Genomic DNA, 19,974 nt, shown 5'->3' with positions numbered 1-19,974 from the left:
TTTCTAGGTTGCAACGATAGGACCGATCGGTGTAGTGAATGAGATAATCGATCAAAATCACCTAAAGACCTAAAATGTTAGTATAAAGGCGATCCTCTTCGTTGCAATAATCGTAGACGAGCTGTGGCGGGCACACGAACAATGTCGAAGTCTTCGGGCTACGATCTGCGGCAACCGATAGAATCTGATCAAGAGGAGCGGCGGCGAAAAAGATGGCCGGCCTGAAAATCTCCTCAACGATAGAAATGGAAAAGAGAGACGGTGAGAAAGGTACAGAAAACCACTTTTTCCCCCCTCTTCTGGTGGTTGATAAGACTCGAGCGGCGGTCGGTGCTCTTGGAGAAATACTAATAAGAATTTTGGGTTGGTTTGGTGGGGACTCCAGTTATGCGAGCCGATTCGCCGCCAGTTGGTGGCACGACACTGCCATTACTCTGTTACTCGCCACCATCAAAAGACAGCCAGCAGAGTACCTATAGTTACACTTTGTCTCTGAAAGTTCGAGTCTCCTTTATTTAAGACTAATACGATTTGACATACTCAGGACTAGTTTTCTAAGGGTAATAAGTTGGAATCTATCTATGATCTTCATACATCAAACCATGAGAATGCGTTCATTGCTACTAATACACAAGAAGACGATTAGCGCTCTCCTCTCAACAATTCAAGAAAGATCATAGCTGCATGCATTGAATCTGCCGTCTGTCATATTCAGAACTCCACATGAAGGGCCTTCTCCAACCATCTCATGACCTTTTCGACTTGGTCAGGGGATTCTCCCAGCAGATTGTTGGACAGCTCGGTGAATAGCTCCAGAGTGGCTTGAGCAGTGCCGTTTTCTGGAAAGGCTGCGTCTTCAAAGTCCCGGGTCGTCAACATTTTTGTTAAATAATCCGAACCACGCATCACGAGGCGATTCAGTATGTCGCCGTCGATGTGCATGTGTGAAGGCTGGGGCTCTGCGACACCACTCGTCGCCGGGTTGCGCCTTCGTTTCCTTTTGGGTGTGAAAGGGCATAGTATTGGATCTCTGATACAGAGATTCTGAAGCAGACGTAGGAAGCGCCACTCTTTCTCTTTTAGGGGTAAAAACCGGTATGCTATCCCGTTCATAGCGGTGCCATAGTACACTTGGGATGAGGGAGAGAATGGAGATGGTTCAGATCCTGAGATGAGCTTCATCACGGATGAGGGAAGATGTGCTTCACACAGCGCAACTGGCATCATCTTGTCGTTGTCCGTAATGCCATTCTCTGAAAGTATACTGACACGGCCGCCTCTGCTACTGGTGATCGTCAAATTAGACTCACCACCAATGTGAATATGAGAGAGTCCGTCATGCTTCTGACGATCGTACGCATGGAGCAGCAACTTGTCTTCGGAGGATTTGAGCACCATCAGCGACTCCCTCGATGTCGACATGTATACGTAGGGTTCATGGCAGCTTAAGGAAATCGCTGGGGAAAGCATTGGGTACCTCGCTGCTCGAACACGACGTGTCTGTGACAGCTTGGGCTCCAATGGCACGATCTCATGACCCGTCGAGACCATCAATGTGAAGTCACCGTATGGAGCAATCGCGTAAACAGGGCTCTCAAATTTATGGATATATTTCACGGAGCATTCAATCCTCGAGGAATCGGACGGGTTGCGGGACGCTTGTAGAAAAATGACTCGTCCCCGTTCTTGCTGTTGTTTTCTAGCTGTTCCGATGACAATGAAGTGGTATTCTTCATCGCCTTTCTTAGGTGTCCATTCCAAGATACAACTGATCTTTTCTCCAGCCGCTCCGTGAGGTCTCCACGCCGAATAACCGTCTTCAGAGATGTCAACGGACTTTAAGACCCCGTGTTGCGTATCCGGCTCCACGAACTCAATGAAAGGCCGGGCCAGTCTTCTGATTGGATCAGATTCCGTATCGAGTTCAGTCCGAGTGTACGCGACTATCAGGCTTCGCAGATAGTTGGAATAAGCTAACTTGCTCGCGCTTCCTGGTAGATCAATCCTTCGAGGCACTGTCTTCGCTGCGTGATCCAGCGTGCAAATCAAAAGCTGACCGTCAGCGATGCAGAACAAGGTGTCGGATTCGCCATCGATGTTCGGATCAATGATCTTTGCCATGGCAAAACTGTGGACATTGCCTGGATGATACGCAGGCTACAAAATGTCAGGAGAAGCAGTGAGATTTGAAGACGGAAATGGAGACCTACGTTATTCTGATCGGTGACCCATATCCTCTGCATGTGAAGATTAGGGTCTAATACGCCGTCTTTCCGTGGACACGACGCTTGCCAGAACCCACGTCCACAGGTCAACAAAGCGAAGTGTCCCCTACTTTGTATCTTGACAGAAGTATCCCCAATTCGACGCGGGCTCGCTTGTTTGACCCCTAGAAAGAAAGATACACCTATCAGCAAAGCTCTGAGATTTTAATGTCAGATTCAGCATACCAATTGCACATTTCTTGTCACCAGGGTCTAACGTCATCTCAAACGGGACCAGAATACCACTTCTTAACCCACAGAGTATTGTGTATTTCTGGGAAGGCCCACCGGTGTCAGTGGCGACCACAGCAAGGCTTTCAATTGCTTTCGACAGATCGTCTCCGTTTCCCACCTCAGTGGAGACTTCGGACAGGAGCATGGGCGAGTCTTCGAAGCTGTAGATCAAGACTTTTCCATTGCCTGTGCCAACAAATATGAGAGTAAAGGTACCCAGAACCTCAACGAGAATGCAAACAGGCTCATAGGGTAATTGTAAAGGCTGACCAATCTCGGACAAGTGAAGCTGATCCTGGGAAATGTTAATGCTCCTGAGAGAGAGATGCATCTCATGTTGTGTTCGCACAGCAGACACAATTAATGATGCCGAGCTGTGGACGGCAGCAACAGCAACACTTTGGTCAGCGCCAAACTCGAAGCGAGCCCTCAGAGTGGTCTCATTCGCTGTACCGAGAAGAATCGCCTTCTCAGTAATTTGGACGATTACGCCGGAGCTGGTGCATCCGGCTGCCAGGGTCTGGGCACTAAAGTCCAGCCCAGAATCTGCTTCGTCTATAGCAGACATCTCTTCTCCGAAGTCCGCAGACAGATACAGAAGAATAGAGGAGACAGGATCGGAGATTAATATGTAAACACCTCCATTTATATCATCCGACATTGTCCAAATATCCCTCGTGCTTGACAATTCTTCAAGGGAGACGACCAAGCCAATCTGTGCCTCCAAGCCATGCCGGAGTTCGAATATTGCACCTCGCCCATAGGAGGACGCGGAGCACACGAATAATCGGTCTCTGGCTGTGTCTGAGGCTGATGAGTCTTGGTCAGAGCCCACAATGACGGAATCCGTAACTGGGGACCAGTTGATGAATTTTTGGACACATCGAGGTTGGTCACGAGCCTTTTGAACAAAAAGGCCGCCGTCTCCTGTGGTCCCAGCGGCCAAAAGGAGGTCTCCACCTTCATGACCAATATCGAGGATATCAAATGCAGCATCGACGTCGCAGCAGAGTTGTCCCAGATGTGCTTGATTTTCCAGTTCCCCTTCGTTGCCGATCCCCAAATAAAAGACCCTACCATCCTCACGGCAAAGGTAGATATCGTCGTGTCTTTGGTTATATGACCAATTGCGCAATGGCCTTGCCCAACGCGTCCAAAGGGGTGCTTTTTTAGATTCGCGATCAGGCACAGGGAGAGGGTATCGACTGGCCTGTCTTCGTGGGTCAAGCCTATTCTTGTATACAGCCATCGAAGTCGTTGTGATCAGCATAAAGGAGGACGTCTTGGTCAATGGAATCAACATTGTGGGTAACGTGTCTTCAGGAGGAAGAAACCTCTTTGTAATCCTTGGAGACACTTGTCGTATCGTCTCGTCTGCGTGCCATTCATAGCAGATAGCTTGCGTCACCTGATCCTGTGAAACCAAGAGCAGAAGGATGACTTTATCACCATCTTCCGATTTCGGGTACAAAAACTCCATGAACAGGATGTCGCCTTCTACCCGGAAGAAGCGTTCCTATAAAAGTGATACTGTGGTGAGTATCCGGGATGAATATCGAGCGCTGGGTTGAGGTACATACCTCTGTGATCGGATCCAATTCACTCGAAGCCATCTGTGACTGGAGAACTGGAGGCTTCTTCAACATGAATACTCCAAAATAATCGGCCGAAGCACTAACTGCTACCGCGCGGGACCTTTTCAATTCATTAGATGGGTGATTGCAAGTTTGTGATAAGTCTTACCGCGGCTCCACAGCGATGTTCCGGCCATATCTCTCGAATGTACTGACATCATTTGGTAAAGGTCGATGATGGTGAATGAAGTGGCCTCTCGTTGACGAGAAATAAAGAAAGACTAGTTCTCTCGATGCAAGACTGAGAACCAGTATTTGTGGTGGGAGCTCTTGCCGCGATCCAGGATCCGTGACAGCTGCTTTGCTGGCTGCCAGCTTCATCTGGGCCTCCCAAGGTAATTCTGTGCTCACATTAATGACCTTCGCTGCCATGATGTAGGCATCGAAATCAGATTTTGAGTTGACGCCCTCCAAGTGGACGCCCGATAGCGCTTCTTTGATTTGGATGTGCCTTTCGCCAACAAAGACAACATCATTTTGGTGCTTGCTTCTCAAGCGCGCTGGCAGAATCAATTGGATGATTGGGCTGGAGACCAGCGTCTGAGAGAGCAACCCAACCATGGGTTTCGTAGTTGATGGCCCCTCTTGCTCTATATCCATTTGATCCATATCCTGTCGCTTTCCAGGCGCATCGAAACCTCGATCAGACAGTGGACGGGACATGGTGACTCGACAAAATCTCCAACGAACAACAATGCTGGCAATAATATGGAGGTGAATGGAAGACTCTCACGGAAATCTAAGCCTTGCACAGAATTCAGAAGTCAAGTAGGCGCCTTTGTTCACGACCCAGAGTAGTCTCAGCACATGGTCCCATTTTGAGTCCGCTAGAGGAGCTTGGAGTAGTCACAGTATGGCAATTCCGCAACTTGTGGAGTAAGCAAATAACTTTGGTCATGGAGCAGAATAATCATCGCCAAGCAGCAGCCCACATAGGTTATTTTATCTGAGCGACAAGTCAGTAAGACATCCGCCAGGTGAGGAGGGGCAATTACCGACGGACAAAAACACTTACAGTATAGCAAAACTATAAGAGCTATGTGTGTTTAACAATAACGCCCTTCACTTTTCCTTTCGGATCCTAAGTCAGAACGATGAATTCGACCAGGAAAGTTTGACGAAAGCTCTTGGAACGGACTGCAGCTGTGACTCAGATGATGCTCGCAGCAATTCAATTGCCACTATTAATTTGTCGAAGAATAGTCAGTATCTTATTCTATGCCCCTCCTTGTAGTGCACCACTATTATGGCTGGTGCGGAGGAGCCCGGCGTTTCTGCTCTTTCCACAGCTAAGCCACAGTCCAACTCGTGATAGCATAGACCAGAACCAATGCCAATATCTCCTTAGATGGGAGATATAATAGGAGATTCACGGTTTCACCCTCGTCAGAGCTCAGCAATATGTAACTGTTCCCTTCCCTCCTTCGGGCGGTGGATGGTTCAATCAAATCACGGGACATCTGATGATGGTGGCCTGAGGCCGGAGGTTTGCCATTTCTGGCTTTGCGCATCAACTTAGGAAACTCGGCTCCTACATTGATTACTGCCTTCAGATGCGCGCTTGGTGCTGTTCACCATCCTATAGACAGATCGCTGGTGTTGATCAGGAATTACAAAAGTAAATATCCTCGCCTGTGGCAATGTTCCGTTTTCAATTCAGGAGGCTCATCTTTATTGCGTAATACCCAGCCTGTCTTAATCCTCCAGGCAGAACACTACGAGAAGAGTGCCCTTCTCATTATCTTGGCAGGAATTTGCTGCCACAGGCCTATCCCAATCTGTTGAGAGATGAGATTTGGTGCCTCGTGTTAAGGAGCGAGCTCTCGTCCATCCATTTGCCAAAATGAATGACCCTTCCACTACACAGCCAGAAGGGCCCTTGGACGAAAAACAAGAGATATCTAGAAACAATTCCCAAGAAAAGTTGTTGGACCCAGACAATGAGGATATCGCTCGGTCCAAGAAAGAGGAAGCGATCCGAAAAGCATGCGATTTACGTGATTTAGATGCTCTCGTCTCGTATGCGACCTCACAGGGCGGTCTCTTGAACGATGACCTCAGGCGATCAGCTTGTAAGTTGCCAATGAACAGATAGAAAATATCTTGGGTAACATCAATCTAGGGCCCATTTTTCTTCGAAGCGATAGAGATGTACAAGACTCGGATTTCGCATCCTGGGAAGACCTGCCTTCGCATGGAGATGAAGACCAAGTCCAACTGGACGTAAATCGGTCATTTGTGTACTATCCTCAATGTACAGCTCTCAGGACCTGCAAATGCTCGCTATCATTGGCTGAACATATTTATAGGCGCTGAGGATGAACTGCTGCTGAAGAAGGACGAATTATCCATTCTCATCAGGAGAGTACTTCGGAAGTACCCGATGCTTTGTTACTTCCAGGGGTACCATGATATCGTGCAGGTACTGCTTCTGGTGCTTGGTGAAAAGGAGGCAGTCCCAGCAGTGACAAATATCTCTTTGTTTCGAATCCGGGACTATATGCTGCCGTCTCTCTCCCCTGCGCTGAAGCATTTGCAACTTATTCCAGCGATTATCGAGAAAGCTGATCCGGCCTTGCGGGAGCATCTCGGAGGCATAAAACCATTCTTTGCCCTTGCGGCAACACTCACACTGTATGCCCATGATATCCAGGAGTACAGCGACATTGCACGACTGTTTGACTTCCTCCTGGCTACGGAGCCTGTCGTTTCTATCTACCTCTTCGCAGCGATTATACTCTCACGCAAGAAGGAGCTACTGGAGATTCCTGCAGACGAACCTGAGATGTTGCATTTTACTCTTTCAAAATTACCACACCCTCTTGATTTGGATAGCCTCATATCTAGCGCCGTGCGACTGTTCTACGATTACCCACCTGAGCTTTTGCCTTTCGGGGCTTGGAAGAGGATATCTAAGCACAGTGTGCTCAAATCTTCACGGGACCCCTTCAATAAGCAAACCAGAGACGAAGCTATACGACTGTTCGAGAAACAAATACGACAGCTGCACAATGAGGAACTAAGAGAAAAGGCCCTCACCTTCTTATGGCATAACAGGAGGACCATCGGGTCGGTGGCAGTCGCCATCTTTATTGGAGCGATGTCTATCTGGATCCGGAAGAGAGGGCTGGATACACCCCTGTGGTCGTATTTCGTTGGATTGAAAACGACTTTCCGCAAGTGGCTTCCCATGATTTCGATGTGACTGCGCTTCCAACATGGTGCCGATAAGATACGGCAGATGTGAGACATGAAGAGCGCCAACACCTGTGAAAATGTGCGAGTATGTACACTAGTACCATTAATCAAAAATAATCTTGCTCAATATATCAAATCGTCAAGGCTCATTTCTGCGCCCAAGACTATCTAGGTCGCATAGTGCTGATATTCTAGCATAACTTCGCATACGTAAGGTGTCTCCACAGTAGCTAGTGGCTGGTGTGTGGCTTTATCAATAGTGCCGTGACAGCTGATGTGTACTCTAATTTCCCGCACCTCTCTCTTCGTGATCAACAACAGCTCATTATAAGAACAGGAAGCCGATATGGCAAACAGGGGATATGATGTCGTTGTAGATGTCGACGCTGAGGTAAACAATTCATTTTAAATGCTCATATCTTAGCGAACACTTGGTCTAATGTTGCTCTAGGGAGACCTCGGTCATACCGACCTCCAGGAAGACCTCGAATTCCACTCATCCAGTAGGTCCAATTCACAAGCAACTCTGTTTTGCCATCTTTCAAGTACTGATTGTTATAACTTCAATTAACAGACTTTGAAAACGATCCGCGAAGCGCAAAAGCCCAGCAAGATTCCGCTCCTTTCCTCGGCGCAGGCACCTCCCGCGGCCGCGACAGATCCCCCGGCGGCACACCCTCCAAGCATGCCTGGTGGTCCATCCATTACTACTCGCAGTTCTTCGATGTCGATACAAACGAGGTATTCCGGCGGTGTGTGTCGGCGCTGTACCCACGTACCAACTTCCTCGACGTTCTGGAAGGTAACGCGGACCTGTACGGTCCGTTCTGGATCGCAACAACGGTAGTCGTCATCCTCTTCCTAACCGGCACGATCTCGCAATGGCTCTCGAACAACAACGACAAGCATTTCGAATACGATTTTACCCTTCTTTCCGGTGCTGCGGGGTTGGTTTACGGGTACACGGGCGTCATCCCCATCGCTCTGTGGGGTGCGTTGCGCTGGTTCGGTAGCTCCACCGCGGACTTGATCGAATGTTGGGCATTGTATGGATATTCAAATCTGATTTGGATCGCTGTCGCGCTGGTGAGCTGGAGCCCTCTCACTGCGCTCAACTGGGCTCTTGTGGGGGTTGGCTTCGGCTGGACGGTCTTCTTCCTGCTTCGGAACTTGTACCCTGTTCTGAGTGCTACGGATGCGAAGACGAGCAAGATTCTCTTGATCTTGGTCATTGTTCTCCATGCGGGTTTCGCGATTGCTATCAAGATCTTGTTCTTTGCGTAAGTCGGGTTGTTTTGGCTCAACTGATCATTTTACTAACGATGTGCAGGCATGCAAGCCCCGTTTCCAAGAAGAACAAGGACCACGATGATGACGACCATGATGACAAGAGACGGATGTTCTGATGTGAGAGGGCCGAATGTGTTCGATTTTACAATGGTTATCTGGTGTCCTTTGAGGCTCGATGTTGGCTCAGGCAGCACAGCGTCGTTCACCTGGGTGTTTTCTGTACCTCAAGTCTCATATATCTCTGCATGGTTTCTTTTTCAACGCAAATTTGTACTCGTATTTCCCGCGGCATAGGATCGAGAGAGCAAAATTGAATTTTACAGATGTTCGATTGCGCAACTTCTTTCGAGAGGGGTCAACTAAAATATGTGACTTCGGCTATAATGTTTCATCATTCCAACGCCTTTTAAAACCTCCCATGCAGCAATCACGTCATATCTCCGAGCATCTCTTTCCCCCAGCAACGCAGAAAAACCGTAACAAGATAGAAATCGTTTACTTGAGCTTCTTCTTGGGGCGCAGCTGGTTGGTGTGACCGCACTTCTTCTTACGGCAGTTGGTGGCACGGGGAGGAAGACGGGCCTATTCAGAGATCAAGTTAGCAAAGTCTTCAAGGCGAGGGTCCCCTGTAGGTCGGGTCGAGCGATCGGGACAAAGACGTACGTAGCACTTGCGGCAGATGGACTTCTCGCAGTTGTACTTGGAAGCGAGAGCCTTGAGGGAGGGCTCAATGATACCACCACGCAGACGGAGGACGAGGTGGAGAGTGGACTCCTAAATGTGTGCAAAAGCCCGGTCAGCCCAACATATCCTTCTCAATAACCATATATCCCCCGTAACAATCCAATCATCCCGTAGCGCAGACGTTCCCTGCCGGAGAATCCGGAAACCAAGTCCAGCAATCCAGCGAACAACCCGCATCATCCGAGAATACCCCACGTGTATAATGAAACGAAACCCAAGCGTCGTCCGATAGAGAATTCGCGTACCTTCTGGATGTTGTAGTCGCTCAGGGTGCGGCCATCCTCAAGCTGCTTACCAGCGAAGATCAGGCGCTGCTGGTCAGGGGGGATACCCTCCTTGTCCTGGATCTTGGCCTTGACGTTGTCGATGGTGTCGCTCGACTCAACGTCGAGGGTAATGGTCTTACCCGTCAGGGTCTTGACGAAACTATTGATCGAAACTTGTCAGTCATGGCTTTTCCGGATGTTCCGCGTAGATCGAGTCGATGAATGGGATGAGGTTGGGCAAATGGGCACTGGTTTGGTCGGAACGGCTCAGGAAGACCTACATCTGCACTGTAAAATCGCAGAAAAAAGATCATGTTAGCTCGCAATCCATAGGTCAAATAGATAGCGTAGAAGGGCATGATGCTGTACGTACTGGTTGCGATTTTTCGTTGTTGCTGGCTGACGATCGCTGTATCCTCGTTCGTAGAAGGCAATGTCAATTTGAGGATTTCTCGCTTAGTCTAGGTGGACCGACACCGTGATACCCTAAACCCTAATGCCTATTTTCGTCATCACCTCTAGTAGCCGCCCTTCGGCAAGTGCCACTTTCCCGTTTCGGGTTATCTCCGCAATTTCCATACTTCGAAAGTCCCAACTAACATACCTGCCTAGAACCTGCCTAGGACTTGCCTACGTTGCTGGATGCTCATCGAATGTTCAGTGACTGAATTTGTTGTAGCTCAAATCGCTGACTTCCTTCCTCCAAGAAAAGCACTCACTTTCCCCGGTAAGGGCCTGAGGCACAGTATGGCTTAATACTTAGCTAGGAATTGCTATCTAGCATATCTCAAGTCAGGACTCATCACTCAAACCAGACATATCCTCATCCTCCATGGCTTCCAAATCTTCTGTGCCCGCTTCGTCAGTCACGTCCATTTCCGTTGGATCTCCATGATGCTCAATCCTTCTTTTATCGTCCAACCACCGAGAGATTTTGATCTCAGTCTGCGATACAGCTCTAACGAGTGTGGACAAAGAGACCCCTGCTACTTTAGCAGCAGTTTCGTAGAAAGATCTTGCCATCTCTGGGAGATCGGACTCGGTTCGGTAACGTGGATACGATGAACCCGGGCGAGCCACGTCGGCTTTAGGATCAGAAATAGCTTTCCTTGGTTTCAGTTGGCTCGTAACTGTCTGCAGCATAGCATGCATAGCTTCATCATCTCCTTCTGTGGAGTCGTCAACAGCCTGGCCTTCTGGGGCTGTCGGACCAATGGGGAAGAAGTCTGCTAATGGATTCAAGACTTCCTGGGGATTAGCGTTCGTCAAACCTCGCAGGACGGAGTTGCAAGGGACCCTTTACCTCTGCTCTGATCGAGCCAACTGGTCTCGTACCAGTCCATGTATTCATCCAATTGGGCCGGAGTCATGTTGAAGACGTCTTTCTCAGTGACAAGTATCTCATTCCCCTTTCCGATTCTGCCCCCAGCCGTTTCTCGTCGGTCGAAGTGTCTTTGAACTTGTGCCCAAAGTTTCCAGTCGAGCACCTGTGCGCTGGGTTCCCGCGTGGATACGGGGTACCTCTTGATGTCGTCAAATGGAAAGAACAATTTAGTAGAAATAACAATAAGTGTAATAAGCTGGACTTCAGGCAGATGAAGTGGCCGACTTCTACCGGGGACGCTCGTTGGAAACTCAAATGTGAAGCCCACGAGACTTTGGAGCTTTTTAACAGCGGGGTATACCTCGACTGCACGAAAGTTAGAAGATTGCGAACTGAGAAATAACAAGCATGAACAACTCGAACCTGGTAGCGCGAGACGTTTGATATAGCGATATAACACAGCCGGTGTGTTCAGGGCAGGGAATTGGACGCCAAACTTGATGTGGTACAAGAGCGATAGCTCCAAGGTCGCTTTGTGAAGATGCTCGGCCTTTATCAATCTCTATCCAAGGGTCAGTACTGAGAGAGTCGGCCTCATAAAGGTAGAAGCTTACAGTAGTCTCCAAGAGAGCGATGTACTCCTGGGGTAGTTTATCCCTCATCTCCCGTGGGATTGATCTGAGAACTCTGATGAAAGGAATATCTTCTCGCATAAGCATCCTGGAGAGTCCCAAGTCAGATGCTCATTCTCGTTCTTATGAACGGTAAGGAAGATTTACCGATGAAATTCTCCAATAGTGACAGGCAGCCTCATGAGCAGGCAGCCCAAATAACACAGCCCGATTGTGTCAATCAATCTGGGCCATTGAGTCGCTCTCCCACTGAGCTTGAATGCTCCCTCGGGCTCATCAAGCGTCGTGGCAGGCTGTGAACTGAATAGTTCAGGTTCTCTATCATCTTCAGCAGGGTCGTTGAGTCGCTCTGACAGGCTTTCCAAACGAAGAGCCCAAAGATCTCGGACCACAACCTGAATTCAACGGTCAGACATTTATCAGGGATGATGGCTGGGTGAATCATGGGTAATTCTACTTACCTCAAGCTGCGCTGGAAAGCCTCGTCCTTGAACCAACGCGTGACATTGTTTCCACAGAATCAATTGATAAATCTGCAAGAAAAGGGTGTACGCCTGTCGACCACGATACGCTAGCACACCCTTAACAAATGTACAATCTTCTCAGACATGGTTATCGGATGCTCACTCTTATGGCCTTTTTCAGCTACAGCCTTCTTTACGCGACTTGTCTTGCCCTGAGTGCCGAAATCGTCGGGATCTTCCTCCACTTGTAAACCCTGCAGAAAAAATTAACCATCAGAACTTAGAAAGTTCTAGTGTGATGCGTTTGAAGAAGGCGGGGTTGGGCTGCTTTGGCCGTACCTCCTGCTGATGACCCCGCCTGCAAAACCAGAGACCGTTGTCTAGATAATACCGAGTCTCACGGCACCCGTCCTGCCCACAAACCCCTCGGGTGGTGTACTCCATCCAGGGCGGCTGTGTTCATTCTTGAATGGTCTGGTGGGGTGGAAGAGTAGAGAGAGAAGTCCTCAGGATTTGGTTCGGTCCATAGGTACTTCTACCAGAGAAGAAATTTTTGATACCTCATATCTTGGTCAACTGGTCAGAACCATTTAATTTGACAACCTAGAAATATCTCAATAATTTTTCTGGTAAAGGATATCCACCCTACAGCTCAAACAGAGAAAAATGGCCTGAAATCCGAAAGAGAGAATTACACAGAGCTACGCGTATGACAATGATTGTCCTGATTAGGCTTGTAAATTTTTTTGATCGTCAAACTATCGTAAGTGTAGGACCGCTTCCTGGCAGAGGGCACGTGATGCTGTCAACTTAAAGCAATTCCTTTTGCTGGTGCAGCGTACATCCAAGGCTATATTGGCGGACATAAGTCAAGCAACAGACATGCCATAAATCGCCCAAAACGTCGATTCATCCATGAACTTAAGGACATACATAAAAAGGAGACCCCTGGAGACACAATGGCCGACGGAGTAAGAAGAGGCCCATAAGTGTTGGGATCATTTATTTGGGAGCCTCCTTGACATCCATGCAGGCCTGCTCGCCCATGGCAGTGAGGATGGTGACGTCTAGGGTATCCCACGTCAGTAAAACAATCCAAGACTCAAGGCGCAATGCCGGGCACTTACTGCAGTCCTTGCCCTCATCGGTGAACATCTTGTTGATTCTGTCACCAACCTCACCCTCGGGGACCTTGACATCGTCCTTGGTGTTACCGTTCTCGTCCATAAGGGAGAGGAAACCGTCGTCAGTGACATCAAGCTGCAAAGCAAATCAGTAAGTCATCTGGAGGTGAAAATTGACCTGGCTTTGGCAGGTTGACTTACGAGCTGGTATTCACGACGGGTGACGTTGGGAACGTCCATGTTGTGGGTGGAGGGAGAAAGATCTTCCAACTTCTTGCCGGTGAAGATATCGATGGCGACGATGTGAACCTTGGCGTGACCGTGCTTGCCAGTCTTGGAGGTGGACATTTCAACGATCTTGCAGGGACGACCCTTGATGACAACGTGACCGTTCTTTCTCAGAGCGGAGCACTGCATGGGGAAGGTCGCGGACGCACCAGCGTCGGCAGACTCGAAGGTCTCATGCTGAAAGAAACAAATGTCAGTTGATATTGTCTAGTTTGAATGAGATGGTAGTTGAAAACAGTCGTTGCTTGGTCGCTCCATAATTGAGGTATGAAGCAGAAGAGGGGACATGTGCATGGATGCGGGGCTGCCTGAGAGTAGGAACGCAGCAAGTACACAGTGAATCAAGACTTAGTCATACCTCGTCAGCCATGGTGAATGTGTATAAGGGTGAATGAGAATGGAGGATTAATGAGAGTAGAACAGGACGAAACCTGATTTGTTTTTCTTTTAAGATAGAGGGGGATAGGGAAGAAGAAAGGGAAGAGGAAAAAGTTTCGAGAGGGTTTAGAGGAGACGGTGGAGGAATGGGCGAAAAGAAATCGACAAATCGCCTGCGAAAAAAATGGTAGTTTTGTTGTGGCGGGGTTTTCCTGTGTCGCTAGTCCCTAAACCGGTTTAGCCTCGGACATGCTGCACTTGTGGTCTCTGGCCCCAACTGTAGCATCTCGACCTGCCCATAAACAGCTGGTGATAGGAAGCCTGATAACAGATGGCGTAGAATGTTGTGCATGCCAGTCTTCTAATCTTGGAGAGACTGTTGAGATATGCCTCTATGTCTGTAAGCTGTCAGTTCTGAATTGACTGAGCTGCTGAAGATATTAGGGATCAATTGCATTGCATGCCTCCAGTGCGGAGAGCCTGGCAGGCATAGATCTATAAACTCCGCAGACAACCTTCGCTTGACTTCAATGAGGGCTGTGATCTTCTCAATATCCGCACGCTCTTCCGTGCCTGCTTCGCAAGATGTGGCTTGATCGCATATCAGGCCACTCCACCCCCGCCGGTGTCCCTTTCGATAGTCGCAGCAATTCACCTGCTCCCCGACGATCTTCCTCCCTACTGTCGCCTGCTCCACCGAACAACCGTCCGAGTCAGAACCGGCAAGGCTCCTCGTTATCCGTTCTGCTGACACCAAGTGACTCGACCACCTCTCTGCCGGCAACCGCACGCGGAGTCAATGGCTCGGTTCTCAAGCAAGGCGCTGCAAGGTCCCGTCCTTCTGACGTAGCTGATCCGCTCGAGGTGCTGAAGGACATTATTGGAAAGCAAAAGGGCGACGTAGAGACAAACGAGTGTCTGAAGACGTCAGCCCCTGAAGCAAAGCCGTTGCACTTGGTTGAGTCGATAGACTTCGGAGACCTTAGTCTTGAGGAGTTCGTATCTCAAGTAGGCGAGCCACGGAGAGCTACGTCTACTGATGTCGGTGCACAGACGCTCCAGCAATTTGAGAAGGAAAGAGATAAGTATCAGGAATTACATGCTGCCATCACAAGTTGTGATGATGTCTCAAAATCGGTTGAGATGTATCTGAGTGACTTCCAAAGTGAGCTTGGTGCTGTTTCGGCTGAGATAGAGACTCTCCAGACTCGGTCTGTACAGTTGAATGCGATGCTGGAGAACCGGCGCAAAGTAGAGCAACTTCTTGGACCTGCCGTTGAGGAAATCAGTATCTCGCCGAGAGCTGTTCGATTGATTGCCGAGGGACCCATTGACGAGAATTGGGTCAAAGCCCTGAATGAGATCGAAGCACGCATGACGAGTATAGAAGCCAAGGTTTCTGGTAGCAGTAGCACAAAAGCAATTGAAGATGTGCGACCGCTTCTGAACGATATCAAGAACAAAGTCAGTATCTTTCTATGGGCCCAGACTTCGAGTCCGTGCTGACGAGAGTGACAGGCAGTGGAAAGGATCCGGGACTACCTAGTATCCCAGATCAGAGCATTGCGTTCTCCAAACATCAATGCTCAAATTATCCAGCAGCAACGCTTGGTCAAGTTTAAAGACTTGTACAGTTATATCTCCCGAGCTCACCCTCAGCTTACGGGAGAGATTACGCAAGCATACATTAACACTATGCGCTGGTACTATCTCTCCCATTTCACTCGCTATCTGCAAGCTCTTGAAAAGATCAAAGTCTATCCGAGTGATAGGAACGATATACTGGGGGGAGACTCTTCCGCGCCGAAGACAGGTTCGTTATGTTTGTCCAGTTGCTCTTCTCTGCAGTCAAGGCTTATATTTCATAGGGCATATCATCTCCTCAGGTCGCTCTGGGTCCGCTGCGCATGACCCATTTTCGCTGGGGAGACGTATTGACATAGTTCGGACTAGTAACCACATGGCCTTGTCAGCATATCTCGCTGAAGAAGATAAGGCGTTCCATGGAATTGAAGTTCCTTTCAGAAACTTCAACCTGGCTCTGGTGGACAATATATCGGCTGAATATTCTTTCATGACAGAGATGTTTTCCACTTTGTCCTTCCACCAGATTTCTCGGAAGGCGGTTGAGATATTCGAACCTGTTTTCGCTGTGGGGCAAGGTCTAACAAAACAATTGATCGAGAACTCTACAGACTCATTGGGGGTGCTGATCTGTGTGCGATTGAACCAGCAAGCGGCGTTCGAACTGCAACGGCGGAAAGTGCCTGTTGCCGATTCCTATATCAACGGAACCAACATGCAGCTTTGGCCCCGATTCCAAGTTATTATGGACCTTCACCGGGAATCCTTGAAGCGAGTGGCGTCCAACACCGGTCGCAGTGCTGTTTCTGCCCTGTCATTAGCTGGAGGCGATGACTTGACCCAATCTTCAGCCCCCCACTTTCTCACACAGCGGTTTGGTCAACTCCTGCACGGGATATTAGTGCTGAGCAGCGATGCCGGGGATGACGAACCTGTCGCAAACAGTTTGAAGCGATTGACCGCTGAATTCGATGGCCTGCTGACCAAACTTAGTCGCAGCGGGGGTGACGCAAAGAGAAGGGAGAAATTTTTGTTCAATAACTATTCTTTGATTTTGACCATCATCAGTGTAAGCTGGATCATTAACCCCCCAGATGCGTCTGAAGTCTGACATGAGCACAGGATACCCAAGGCAAATTAGCAACAGAACAGAAACAGGTATGCAGCTTCCGAGAATGAATTTGGACATCGCTGACTCTTATAGCACCTGGATGAGATGCTCAAGAACGTTGGAAAACGGGGCTAGAGCTTATGAGTGTGAATTACACATGCCTATATAGAGTGGGTTGTACGATATCTTCATAGCGAAATGGCATATTTGTACATGAATATTTTCATAAGGTCTGACCGTTGACCTGCAACTACCGGCATTGCATGCTAGGAATGCAAATTAACTAACAACTAGAKCGTAGCTAATAAGTGCTCATCGTAGAGTGTATGTTTGAAGCCTCTAAATACTCATGAGGGCTGCGAGAGCAAGACTCGGGTAATGGAGTCTTATCGCGGCCTTATCGGCCATCGGCCTCATCCCGATTTCACTTCGGTTATTACGTCTGAGCCATGATTTATCTCTCAATCGTGTGAAATTCAGAGGGCATCACTTTGCACATACCCTGAAACAAGAGCACAGTCTCAGTACAGCCACAGCGATGGCTACGCGCGCTTGCATCGCTGTATCCAGGCCATTCCTCGCACGGCGCAACTTCTCAAGCACGCGGGCGTCCAGCGCAGACGTCACACATGCGGTAAAGCCCCTCCCAAGCCTTTCATTCATCTTAATGACAAAATACTCATTGACAACAAGGTGATTGGAGCTGGTGTTGTAGGTCTTGCGATCGCGCGGCAATTGGCGTCGAGACAGGATACATCGACTATTCTCTTGGAGCGGCATGATGCAGTGGGGACCGAGACGAGCAGTCGCAATTCCGAGGTGATTGATCCCTGCTGCTCTTACTTCTACGCATATGGACTAACACGATCACTGAATGATCAGGTCATCCACGCGGGGATATACTACGGGACGGACTCCCTCAAAGCGAAACTCTGCATCCGCGGCAAGCAAATGATGTACGACCTCTGCGCAAAACAAGGCATCCCACACCGCAACACGAAGAAATGGATCGTCGCACAGAACGAGGAACAATGGGCCGCCGCTCTCGGAACACACAAGCTCGCGCAGACCCTCGGCGTACCGACGCGGCTCGTCGGCCGCGAGGAGGCCCGGCGGCGGGAACCCGAGGTCCAAGCTGTAGCGGGGATCGTGGAGAGCGAGACGACGGGCATCGTCGACAGCCACGCGCTCATGACGTACCTGCAGGGCGACTTCGAGGACCGCGGCGGGGACTGTGCGTTTCTGACGAACGTGACGGGGATCGAGGCGCTGGATGGCGGTCGCGACGGGTACAGGATCACGGCTGTGTCGGCGGACGGGGCGGAGACGTCCATAACGGCGGAGACGCTCATCAATAGTGCGGGGAATGGGGCTTGCGCGATCAATAACATGGTCCTGCCGCGCGAGCGGCACCGCACGCCGTTCTACGCCAAGGGCACGTACTTCTCGTACTCGGCTTCGTTCCCCAAGACTTCCGTGCTGGTCTACCCTGCTACACTGCCGGGCCATGGAGGGCTGGGGACGCATCTGACGCTGGACCTGGGGGGACGGATCCGCTTCGGACCAGATGTCGAGTGGGTGGATGATCCGACGGACCTGAAGCCCAGTCCGGCGAGGCTGCAGCAAGCCCTTCCGGAGATCAAGGCGTACCTGCCCCGTGTTGACCCGGATGCCATCAGTCTGGATTACTGCGGCATCCGGCCGAAGCTGGGCCGCGGCGGCGCCGTCAACACGGGCAAAGGGTTCCAGGACTTTGTCATTCAGGAGGAGGAGGGTTTTCCGGGCTTCATCAATCTACTAGGGATCGAGAGTCCGGGGTTGACGAGCTCGCTTGCCATTGCGGAGATGGTCGAGGGTCTTCTCTATAAGTGAAGAGTGACCTCGAAACTGGTTTTTGAGCGTTGTTGGTACTATACCCGCTGTGTGTGCACATATTACTTTATATACAGGACGACAAATAGACATATAAATGGACTTGGAAGACTTTTACACTACTGCAGTACCGTATGTAGAATACGGACACCATTCTCCATTCTGCCGGAAGCTCATTCACAAGAAAAGAATACTCCTCTAGATGATGAAATGTCAACACATATTCAGTGCACGGGTAAACAATCTTACCATAAACCAAATTTCAAGCTTATCTCCCGTCCCATCCCCTTTCCCCGGTTCCTGACGTCAAAGATATGGGCCAGACCAAGGGCGGAGATAGCTATTCCCCACGGCCGACAAAATGGCTCACTGTGAAGATTGAGTTTCCCAGTGGTTTTATGGGTCGCTCCGTATCAATTGGAATATCGATCATCCGATGCAATGAGAGTACACCATTGATATGGTTACATCATGGATAACGTGTTGCTCGGCCCTATAGGAGATACATACCCCATGTGGTAGGAGATTGCCACGGGGCTTATGGGTATTAATATTGCCTATGTTGGCGGTTATAAGTGTAGACAACGTTTTATGCAGGCATCTATACATCTGTCGATCGCTTAGTAGTGTCAGCGTAAACGTTGACTTGATTCATTTCATTCTCTTGCCTGTGGCATCTACTCTCTCTTTCTCTCATTGAGAAACGTGGAAATGGCTGAAGTGCATGGTCGTCGAGACCCCAAGGTCCACAAGAAGACACAATCGCATTCACAATCACGAGCCTCAACTCCCACTCCTTCACACTATCGACGCAAGGCCAACGCCCACACCGCCTCTCAGAAATACAACCGCTGCTGGGACTGGATCGTCGTCGGCGGCAACTGCCACTACGCCAAAAACCGCTCCACTTTCACCTCCTACCGCCGCGCGCCAGGCAAGATCGGCCGGTCGCGCGTCCTGGGCATCGGCACAGTCGAGCTCCAGGTCCAGCGCGGACCTCGTGATCCTCGGTCTAACAAGCTTGTCCTGGAAGATGTGTGGCACATGCCTGATGCGCGGTGCAACGGGCTGAGCGTCTCCAAGTATACTGAGACCAATGAACCGTTGTCGGTTAAGTCCGAGGGCGCACATGTTGAGGCGAAGAGTGACAGAGACGGGGAGGCAGTGTGGTTCGGAGATTCCTATTGTGGTTGTCCGAGGGTGGTGTTGACCGGTGATCCAAAGGGAGATTCGTATCTCCGCGATGGGCAAATGCATATGCTGAGCGTCATTGCTTCGCCGGAGGAGTTGGATAAGCTGTGGAGCCGGGTTTGGCAGTGGTGATGGTCTTGTTTTCACCCTCGTAGGAGCTTGTAAATAACGAAATAATATAGACGTACAGGTGCCAATCAATCGCTGGGATCATGAACTCAAAAGGCTTCCCCATACGTTATCTTAGAGGTCATTAAACACGAAGAAGCGCTTCGCTGTCAATGGTCATCGTAGCATAATCATAATACATGTCTTCAATAGATCTTGAAGTTAACGAAGGTGCTGTCAATAACGAAGCTGCTGAATAAGGGGCACC

The 19,974-nt window shown here is 49.6% G+C and overlaps 7 protein-coding genes across 7 annotated transcripts; 5 read left to right on the top strand and 2 right to left on the bottom strand.

The window, feature by feature from the left end:
- Window positions 1–711: 711 nt before the first annotated feature.
- On the bottom strand, window positions 712–4,795 carry thtA (the record flags this gene model as incomplete). The annotated part of the gene is made up of 5 exons (XM_043299319.1): window positions 712–2,157; window positions 2,211–2,389; window positions 2,451–4,014; window positions 4,079–4,193; window positions 4,242–4,795. The coding sequence occupies 5 exons, from the start codon at window positions 4,793–4,795 to the stop codon at window positions 712–714; spliced, it is 3,858 nt and encodes a 1,285-aa protein (XP_043155254.1).
- Window positions 4,796–5,975: 1,180 nt separating this feature from the next.
- Asppvi_003353 (TBC domain-containing protein) lies at window positions 5,976–7,337 on the top strand (the record flags this gene model as incomplete). The annotated part of the gene is made up of 3 exons (XM_043299318.1): window positions 5,976–6,204; window positions 6,255–6,386; window positions 6,442–7,337. The coding sequence occupies 3 exons, from the start codon at window positions 5,976–5,978 to the stop codon at window positions 7,335–7,337; spliced, it is 1,257 nt and encodes a 418-aa protein (XP_043155253.1).
- Window positions 7,338–7,676: 339 nt separating this feature from the next.
- Window positions 7,677–8,736, top strand: Asppvi_003352 (Yip1 family protein; the record flags this gene model as incomplete). The annotated part of the gene is made up of 4 exons (XM_043299317.1): window positions 7,677–7,721; window positions 7,782–7,833; window positions 7,905–8,610; window positions 8,661–8,736. The coding sequence occupies 4 exons, from the start codon at window positions 7,677–7,679 to the stop codon at window positions 8,734–8,736; spliced, it is 879 nt and encodes a 292-aa protein (XP_043155252.1).
- A 4,316-nt stretch (window positions 8,737–13,052) lies between these two features.
- Window positions 13,053–13,832, bottom strand: Asppvi_003351 (Eukaryotic translation initiation factor eIF-5A; the record flags this gene model as incomplete). Its single annotated transcript, XM_043299316.1, has 4 exons — window positions 13,053–13,117; window positions 13,178–13,310; window positions 13,376–13,639; window positions 13,821–13,832. The coding sequence occupies 4 exons, from the start codon at window positions 13,830–13,832 to the stop codon at window positions 13,053–13,055; spliced, it is 474 nt and encodes a 157-aa protein (XP_043155251.1).
- Window positions 13,833–14,425: 593 nt separating this feature from the next.
- Window positions 14,426–16,670, top strand: Asppvi_003350 (putative GARP complex subunit (Sac2); the record flags this gene model as incomplete). Its single annotated transcript, XM_043299315.1, has 5 exons — window positions 14,426–15,304; window positions 15,359–15,653; window positions 15,709–16,493; window positions 16,547–16,582; window positions 16,629–16,670. 5 exons carry the CDS (start codon window positions 14,426–14,428, stop codon window positions 16,668–16,670), a joined length of 2,037 nt encoding a protein of 678 aa, XP_043155250.1.
- A 403-nt stretch (window positions 16,671–17,073) lies between these two features.
- Window positions 17,074–18,407, top strand: Asppvi_003349 (NAD(P)/FAD-dependent oxidoreductase; the record flags this gene model as incomplete). Its single annotated transcript, XM_043299314.1, has 3 exons — window positions 17,074–17,169; window positions 17,229–17,354; window positions 17,418–18,407. The coding sequence occupies 3 exons, from the start codon at window positions 17,074–17,076 to the stop codon at window positions 18,405–18,407; spliced, it is 1,212 nt and encodes a 403-aa protein (XP_043155249.1).
- Window positions 18,408–19,118: 711 nt separating this feature from the next.
- On the top strand, window positions 19,119–19,730 carry Asppvi_003348 (uncharacterized protein; the record flags this gene model as incomplete). The annotated part of the gene is made up of 1 exon (XM_043299313.1): window positions 19,119–19,730. One exon carries the CDS (start codon window positions 19,119–19,121, stop codon window positions 19,728–19,730), a length of 612 nt encoding a protein of 203 aa, XP_043155248.1.
- Between the last annotated feature and the right edge of the window lie 244 nt (window positions 19,731–19,974).

The sequence above is a fragment of the Aspergillus pseudoviridinutans genome (genome assembly GCF_018340605.1).
Source record: "Aspergillus pseudoviridinutans IFM 55266 DNA, scaffold_2, whole genome shotgun sequence".
In the NCBI taxonomy this organism is placed as follows: domain Eukaryota; kingdom Fungi; phylum Ascomycota; class Eurotiomycetes; order Eurotiales; family Aspergillaceae; genus Aspergillus; species Aspergillus pseudoviridinutans.
Note: the sequence above shows the minus strand (reverse complement) of the source record. Positions and strands in the feature narration are given on the sequence as shown.